Here is a 9,427-nt window from a genome sequence, read left to right on the forward strand (position 1 = left end):
CATTGAGTATTTCTTCTTTAGCCACTTTTCTCACTATGTGTTAACAGACCTGCCTGCCTTGAATTATACTTGTTATTAATCTCTGGCTCTCTTCCACAGCATGTCTTTTATCCAGTCTTCCTACTCTCACGCCAACCAGTCGCGGCCAATGGCCGCCCCTCCCTGAGTCTGGTTCTGACTGAGGTTTCTTCCTGTTAAAAAGGGAGATTTTCCTCCCCACATTTGCCAATGTGCTTGCTCATAGGGGGCCAAATGATTGTTGGGGTTTTCTCTGTATTGTAGGGTCTACCTTACAATCTGAAGTGCCTTGAGGTGTTTGTTGTTGTGATGCGGCACTGTATAAATAAAACTGAATTGAAGTGAACTGAGAATTTAGCATGGGAGTCTATGGGGATTGAAGACAGCTTCAAGAGGCCATTAAAGGAACTGCAGTTTTGTCAGTTTTATGACGTCTTCACTTTTCAGGGGGAAAAGCAGAATTCAATGTCCAATTTTTAAAGTATTTTTAATGCACTGTGAGAGCTTAAGTAGATTTAAATAAATCCATTATTGTATCTTTGCTAAATTTGATGTATTCTAATAAAAGCATGGTGTTGAAATCCCCCCCCCCCCAATCGTAAAATTGCCGTAGTTTTATTAAATACATGTTGAAATACAGCCATACAAGCACACAACCTTGAACTATCATATTTGTGAATGACTGAATGTAGTGTAAAGCGCTTTGGGGTCCTTAGAGACTGAGTAAAGCGCTATACAAATGCAGGCCATTTACCATTTGTGCCATTCTCTGTAATATTAAGGTAAAAAGAATGAATCAGCAAATTCTACATACTTGGTCTGAAATGCTAAGATTAAGATTTTGTCATGTGCCTTTTCTTATTTTGTCCTTCTGGATTTGCATGGCAGGCCTGGTGTGATTGAAACAGTAGCACAGGTGGAGGTTCATTTGCCTGCAATGCAGCACGAGAAGCCAAAAGCAGGTAAAGCCTGAGCAGTGTCTGTCCCCGGCTGCATAGGTTGAGACATTTGCCAAGATGGGAGTAAAGGAAAAGTTAAGTGTGATGCAGATCCCCTCCATTCTTGTGCTCGGCTTTGTTTATGTGGCATATGTGCTGATCGGTGGGGTGGTTTTCTGGAAGTTGGAGGGAGACCTCGGAATGAAGGACGTCAGCTACTTGCGTGAAAAAAAAGAAAGGCTCCTTAGCACATACCCATGTCTCAACCAAGCTGGCCTGGAGGCCGTAGCTCAGGTGAGAAACAAAAATGTGGAAATGAAACAAACTTTCTATACATATCTGCAATTTATGATTGCGCGTTTTGATAGACCTTTTCTGCAGCTTTCTCTACCACTGTATTTACATCTTAACCACAACCATAATGATTTTGCATTTTTATATTCCTTTATGGCGACAGTCCACCATTGTGGAACATTGAATACATTGACAGAAGGAACTAATTTATTACAGTTTGCTTTTTGGAACTATTCAGTGATTAGATCTAAATATATGCTTAAACTGGCTTAGTATATATTGATATATGTTGTTTGTGAACTTTGAAAATGTTTCCTACCATAAATTTGTTAATTTACTTCAACACATTTTTATGTTTTTTGTTACAATAATTTGACGGTAATTTGTGGTAATTTTACACTAATCAATACACTGTAACTATACGTAATAATTATATTTTGTTCATGTTTGCTTGTTTGTTTGATTTTTATTTTACTCCTGTATGGATAAAAGTCATTGTTATCTATAGTTAATTGCAATGTTTTACAATTGCTGTCATGGGTAAGGAAAATTGTATAGGTATGATAAAATATTATTAGAGCTATTAAAACGTTTGTACCATCAAACTGAGCACACATTGGTAAAACGCTGCCCCCTGGTGGTGAAAGTTGAATTACCTACATTTTGAAGAGGGTAATTCGAAAAAGTACATTCAAAATAGATGTGCAGGATGTTTATGTGCTCAGTCTTTTATACCTTCAGTAAATTATTTAAGTGACTGGCAACAGTAATGGGTCAAAACAGGTGAAAATGAGCCTGAGTTATAAACATGTTTTCATGTGACAAGGAAAACAAGCTTACATGCAAATAGCAGCTCCTTCAGACATTCCCAGCTGCACTTGCTTTGCCTGTGAATTTGACCAGACTTCATTTATGAAGCTTTACATTCTATACTCAATTCCCCATGAAACTCATAAACTTAATTTAAAGGTAGAAAGTTGTCCTCAAAAATGAATATTATACTGCATGTAAGAGTAGAAATGGTAATCACAATGTAATAAATGGCTGAAACCTTCTGCCTGTTGATGTAAGCTGCTTTGATTTGCATTGTGTCAAAGCAAATGCAGACAGCTTGTAAAGTTGGTTTGTTGATTGTTTTTAGTTGCTAATGTTTTTATTCCATTCTTGCCATATATACATATATATATTGCATTTCATATCTTTTTTTTTTTTTTACTTTATCTTAATTTTAACTTATATTCTTATTGATTTACCTTCTGCTGCTTTCTGTCTGATAGCAAGGTCATTGTGTTTCAGTACCTCTTTAACAAGGTGGACCAGTATGCAAAGCAGTAACGTAATTGTGACTCATAAGATCTTATGGGAAATGTTCCTGTCAGGTCAAGAACTAGTGAAAACCAAGATAAAAGTGTGGGCATTATTATTTTTATTATAGTTATTACTTCTATTATTGTTAATTTGTTTTTCAGGTTGTTAAAGACACATCAAAGGTGGGCCTGAGTTTGAAAAGCAACTACACGGCAGACGGCTTCTGGAAATTCACCAGCTCAGCTGTGTTTGCTGCCACTGTGGTCACAACTATAGGTCAGCTATGAGGGAAGGGAACAACCATATATATATTTTCTTCCCATTCTCATTTAAATGTTAAATGTTTTTCCTTTATTTTCATGACTATCTCCATTGTAGATTCTCACTGAAGGCTAAAAACTATGAATGAACACATATGGAATTATATAGTAAACAAAAAAGTATGAAAAGATTCAAAACATGTTTGATATTTTAGATTCTTCAAAATGGTTGCCGTTTACTTTGGTTACTGCTTTGCTCACTCTTGGCATTCTCTCAATGAGTTTCATGAGGTAGTCACCTTAAATGCTTTTCCAACAGCCTTGAAAGAGTTTCCAGAGATGCTGAGAACTTCTTGGCCCTTTTGCCTTCACTCTGCAGTTAATGTAATCCCAAACCATCTCAATTGGGTTTAGGTCAGGTGACTGTGGAAGCCAGGCCATCTGGTGCAGCACTCCATCTCTCTCCTTCTTAGTCAAATAGCCCTTAAACAGCCCAGAGATGTTTTGGGGTCATTGTCCTGTTTAAATATGAGTGATGGTCCAACTAAACGCAAACCATATCGGATGGCATGTTGCTCCAGGATGCTGTGGTAGCCATGCTGGTTCAGTGTGCCTTTTATTTTGAATAAATCCCCAACAGTGTTACCAGCAAACCACCCCCACACCATGACCCCCTCCTCCTCCATGCTTCACCTTTTCTGTGTCGCACAAAGACACGGCGGGTGGAACCAAATATCTCAAATTTGGACTCATCAGACCAAAGCACAGATGTCCACTGGTCTATGTCCGTTCCTTGTGTTTCTTGGCCCAGACAAATCTCTTCTGCTCTTTACTTTTCCTTAATAGTGGTTTGTTTGCAGCTATTTGACCATACAGGCCTGTTTTGCACAGTCTCTGAACAGTTGATGTAGAGATGTGTCTGCTACTGGAACTCTATGTGGCATTTATCTGGGCTCTGATCTGAGGTGCTGTTAACTTGTGATTTCTGAGGCTGGTGACTCAGATGAATTTATCCTCAGAAGTGGCTCTTGGTCTTCCTTTCCTGGGGCTAACCTCATGTGAGCCAGTTTCATCGTAGCGCTTATGGTTTTTGCAACTGCAGTTCTTAAAGTAATAATGGACGGTGGTTCCTCTTTACTTAGCTTATTGGTTCCTGCCATATGAGTTTTTATATAATCTTTCTATCAGTTTTTATCACTTTTGTCATAATACATAATTCCATCTTGCTTCATATAGTTGATGTCTTCAGTATGTATCTACAGTGTAGAAAGTAGTAAAAATAAAGAAAAGTGAAGGGGTCCTCTTCACCAAAGAAGCAAAAATGTGAAGGAAAGGGACAGTGCTACCAATATCTTGGTAAAATGTCATCCTCTACCTCCTCACCTCAAGCCTGATCTCCTGAACTAAAGCCAGGGCTCTAATACATGACAGCCTGCTTACATGTGCGCATTCATTCTTGAAATTCTCGCTGTTACTTATTGTCAGCAGATTTAGCATGTGACTGTCCGATTTCCAGACAGCTGACAAGAAGCCCACTAAACAATAACAACAACTGGTTGCAAGCTAATGTTATTCCTGCTAATATTATAGGCACTTTCTCTCTGAGAAACAGATCGATTACATTGTCACATTGTATGAGAGTTTATTCATGAAGTGTCAGAGTACAACAATGTAAGATCTATGTCAAAGACGGCTTCACTGCAGCTAACAGCTGTACTTAACAACAGAAAAGTTGTCGATCGTGGAGAGTTGGCAGCTTGTCTTGTAATCGGAAGGTTGCTGGTTCGAACCCCGGCTCAGACAGTCTCGGTCGTTGTGTCCTTGGGCAAGACACTTCACCCGTTGCCTACTGGTGGTGGTCAGAGGGCGCGGTGGCGCCAGTGTCCGGCAGCCTCACCTCTGTCAGTGCGCCCCAAGGCGGCTGTGGCTACAATGTAGCTTGCCATCACCAGTGTGTGAATGTGTGTGTGAATGGGTGGATGACTGGTTGTGTAAAACGCTTTGGGGTCCTTTGGGACTAGTAAAGCGCTATACAAATACAGGCCATTTATTTACCATTTTAGTATCGCTTTCATTGGGCAGACGTTAACTTTACTGACTCATTTTGGACTCCTTTTGCAAAGTTTTATAGCCTCTTATCGTGTAACTAGTTGAGCATCTCACCCGGCATTGACAGCTGAGGTAAAAAGTGGCCCGACAACTTAGAGAAAACTCCCGGGCAGATCTGGTCTAGAGTCACTTTGTTATCTGAGTGCACTCACTACCAATGAAACCTAAAATACCAAAAAAATATTTAAAATATTTGACTGTATTAGTTTGTGTAAGTGTTATTTAAATATGTTCAAATATAGTGTGCACAAAAAATGTTGTTGTTTTTTTTTTTTAACAAAGATAGCAGTAGAAACATGCCTTTATGAGGTACAGTAGCCCCCTGCACTTGCGATATGACTGCGATCTACAGACATCTAATTGTGATATTTTGAACACTATAACTTTAAAGGTTTGCTTTAAACAATGCAGTACACCCCTCCATAGTACCATTCTCCTTCCACCACAGTAACAGTTTAAAGTTTTTCAGGTTATGGGAACATATGTCCCAGCACTACAGGTGGCCAGATCTTCTGCGTGTTCTTTGCGCTCTTCGGTATACCACTCAACATTGTGGTTCTCAACAGAGTGGGCAAGTACATCCTAGCCATAGAGAGGAACATCTCAGACTTCTTCGAGAAAAAGACTAGTCGAAAAGTAAGGATGTCCTGATTTTAGATAAACCTTTTGAAAAGGAGCGATTATTCTGTAGAGGATGACTAACACTGCTTCTCTTTCCCATGTCTTGCTGCAGACATGTACCCGCTTTTTCATCCACTTTGTATGTTACATCTGCGGAGTGGTTCTTTTCTTCATCATGCCCATGATTGTGTTCAAGCAGCAAGAGGACTGGACAAATGCAGAGGCCATCTACTACTGCTTCATCAGCCTCAGCACCATCGGCTTTGGAGATTTTGTGGCAGGTAAAGCAGAATTGTGTTTTTTGTTTAGAACAGATGTGACACCAATCGAGTCAAGAAACAGCATGAAAAAAGAAGTGCTGTGGTGTAGATGAGTACTAAAACAGCTTGCACTTGAGCAGCAGCTCCAGGCAGACTAAGGGAGCTTAAATAGCAGTCCTACGTAAGACTTGTCAGCATTTGCTCGGTTTCTGCAAGATAGAATTGCCTGTAAAAATGGAAAGTCATACCTGATTTCGCAATTTAAGGTCTCATATTTAGTGTGAAATTTGTATGCACCTCTTGGCCTCTTCCGGTCCTATTTTAACACATTGACATTGATGGTAAAATCATAGGCAAACGTGTGCAGAGGGTAAATATTAACTTTAGAGTCAGAGTGGCCTGACTTTAAAATCATTCAGCACTGCTGATCAACACTGGGTCTCTAACATCCGCCTATAATTGTAACAAAACTGTTACTCCATAATTTTTATCAACATTCACAGATATCATTTCATTAATTCTGTACTTGTATATTCAGAATTCTTGTTGGCAAGGAACCAGATCTTTGGTACTTGGAGCTTCTGGGTTCCTGTTTGCAGTCCGTGTTTTACTGACTAATCTGTTTGAGCCTGTTTGAGCAGGCTTTGTTTGTGCACAGATAAAAATGGAATGGATAACCAGTAAAGTATCTTTATACTTTCCAGTTCTAAAAAAATGTCATCTGCATTCGCTGTCCAGAACAGGAAGTCTCGAACTCATTCATTGGCTAAATCAGTCACTCTAAGAAATTACCAATACAAAGTGGATGACAGATAATACATATAGTATATGTATTAATAGTGAACTGTAACCCAAATACTATTAGGATGATGTGGGACAACATCAACACGGGGATATGAGACACATCAACATCCCAGTGTTGGTGTTGTTCCTATATCAACATAATAATTATGGGCCAGGATCAATATTGCAACTGACCACTTCAACTATCATTTGCTAAGGAGTTAGCTAATGCTTTTAAAAACTATCACTATAAAGCCAACTTGAATACTCTAAATTTTCCCTTTTAACGGGAAGAGAAACAACAGAAATGTACTGGCATGCCCTAGTAGTGTATAAACACATTGGAAATGAAAACAAGTGAGAGAAGAAGAACTCTGTGAATCACATTAAGTCATGCATCAGTCTGAGCCTATAAAAGAATAGTTGACGGATGGTTTAGGGCTCTAACTGTAAGGTTTATTGAAAAAAAAATCTGAGTTTAATATTAAAGCTGAGTAGAGTTTCTGGATCCAAACTTAATACACAGGAGAAGAGTCTGATAGGTGAAAGCTCTGGGTCCCATTTTACGTTTAGAAACTTGAGCACGCTTTGCTCACCTTTCACCCTGCTTATCAAATTTGCATCTATGCAAGTTGATTCTCTTCTCTGGAATCCAGGGACATCGTTTAGGAGGAAGTTAGAAGAGGACTTCTAAGAAGTGATTTAGGAAAAGTGGTTCAGTGGTGCACAGTGAGAAAACCTTGAAAAAGTATAAGCCACGTTTTAGAAATGATCGCATTCTGATCACATCTGTTTTGTATACTCGACTCAAACTGAATTTTATCTTGTAAAATCCCCAAATCCTTTCTTCTTTCCAGATAGCGATCCAGGCAAATATTACCCAAATTGGTACAGCTTCCTCATAGCCTCGTGGATCTTCTTTGGCATGGCCTGGCTGGCGCTGGTTATCAACCACTCAATCGAAATCCTGGAGCGGCTCAACAACTACTTTAAAAAGCAGTTCAAAAAGAATGATAATCAACAGGGGGATGAGGCAGACGGTACAGCTGATAAAAACCCAGAGACACAGATGGAGGAGGAAGACGAGATCACCCAGCCTCCAGTTACTGAGTCCACCTAGTTATAGAGTTACCTACATCTGTTTGTGGTGATTTGATACGTGCCTGAGTTATTGTTTGTCAGTTTTAGACATTTTCTCCGTAACTGCCACTAAACTATTGGCTCATTTTTGTTGAGTCAGGTTTATGTGACAGCAGCATTCACGCACTGTTTAAGTGCCTCTTGTTAATCTAAAACCCTTTAGATTAAAGTTTAGAGAAGGACTCAGCACTTCTGTCCGTCTGTGGTCTAGTAGACAGGACAGTCAGCCTGTTTCCTATACTTAATTAGCTGACCACAAGTCATTTACCGACTCCGTGGCACCAGCTTGGCTGTAGTCAAAGCCACAGTCTTTTAAAATGATCTACTTTGTATGGTATAGGGACTCCGTGGCCCACAGAGGCCTGGGGATTATTATTATTCAGCATATTTTAAGAGGTGGTGGAATTTCCTAGGTTATAAAATACAGTGAAGTAAATTAACTGGCCTTACAGAAGAGCAAGAGAAGGAAAATTTATTTCATTTGTCAAGGTGTAAAAAGTTTTTGTCTTAAGTATTGTTTTAACACTTCCAAACCAAATTAAAAATATTTATTAAAAGGGACCTGCTCTGCTTTTCCTTATTGTCTGCCAGACTGCTCTAACTGCTGAGGTTCACAGTTATTCTACTCTTAGAACAGAAGTCCCTCCAACAACCGCCTCATAATGCATTCAGACAAGTGATCGATGCTGTTAATTACAATAAAATCCTTTTTGTTTGTTTGTTAGTTTTTTGCAGCTGCAGTCAATTTCTATACTGTGGAATTAAGAGGAAGTAAGAGTTACCATCGGTTTTAACAGCTGCCTGGATGGTCAAAGGCAATATAAAAATACAAACAGAACAATGTAACAAAAAGCTTTAGCTTCTTTAGATCCTTAATGTGTTTATTTACTGAGGGAGAGAGATGGGAAAGTTGCATTTAAATAAAATATAATCTTCCTTACTGTTAAATGCAAAACCTGCAACGGGCATGGTTCATTGCATGAATTTAGTTTTAGATATGTCACATTTCAGTCTACCTCTTGGGATCTGGGCAAGGTTCAGATAGTCAGTCTTAGGAAGTTTCCTCACTGAGTTTAATTTACCCTGAAATATCAGTAGGGATAATTAAAGCTGGACAGATTAATCCATTCCATAGGTGAATAAAACTGATTTACTTTATTCAATTCTGTAAATTAAGATTGCTAATCAGAGTAAAATTAAGGGTCACCATGATTTAGTTTGCATTAGTTACAGACATGAGTAACTTTAGACTTCACTAACAGGAGTCCTTTGTGAAAGCAGGAGTTGCTTTGGATAACCTTTCCATTAGGAACATGAATGGACAACATGAGCAGCTATTCAGAAAAATTATTCCTTTTTCTGTAAAGTTGCAACCTTAATTATGAAATGTTTGTAGGACCTGCATGAAACAGCACGGTAAGGTTTTTTAGTCTATCTTCAGGGTATTGTAGCTTCACCACAGCGGACATATGTCAGTATAATTTAGGAAATTTCTGAAAGTACTGTCAGATTCTCTGAACTTCTTCATAAATTCTCCTTCACATCTTGTCTTCACTTCATTTTAAATGGAAATAAAAGTGATTAGAAAGACGAAACATGAGTATGGGTGCAAGTCACATCTATGTCTATGTCCACTAGGTGGCGCCGCTGTACCAATAGTGTACAAACTGGCTGTTAAAAACAGAAGCAAAGCAAC

The 9,427-nt window shown here is 38.9% G+C and overlaps 1 protein-coding gene across 1 annotated transcript; it reads left to right on the top strand.

Annotated features, from left to right (window-relative positions):
- The first annotated feature begins 1,034 nt into the window (after positions 1 to 1,034).
- LOC146612016 (potassium channel subfamily K member 17-like) lies at positions 1,035 to 7,711 on the top strand. The gene is made up of 5 exons (XM_085379168.1): positions 1,035 to 1,250; positions 2,720 to 2,834; positions 5,397 to 5,563; positions 5,661 to 5,829; positions 7,449 to 7,711. Exons 1-5 carry the CDS (start codon positions 1,035 to 1,037, stop codon positions 7,709 to 7,711), a joined length of 930 nt encoding a protein of 309 aa, XP_085235294.1.
- The last annotated feature ends 1,716 nt before the right edge of the window (positions 7,712 to 9,427 follow it).

This window comes from Diplotaxodon limnothrissa, linkage group LG19 (assembly GCF_057381915.1).
Source record: "Diplotaxodon limnothrissa isolate DT_005_m linkage group LG19, D_limnothrissa_male_GT1.1, whole genome shotgun sequence".
Classification (NCBI taxonomy): Eukaryota; Metazoa; Chordata; class Actinopteri; order Cichliformes; family Cichlidae; genus Diplotaxodon; species Diplotaxodon limnothrissa.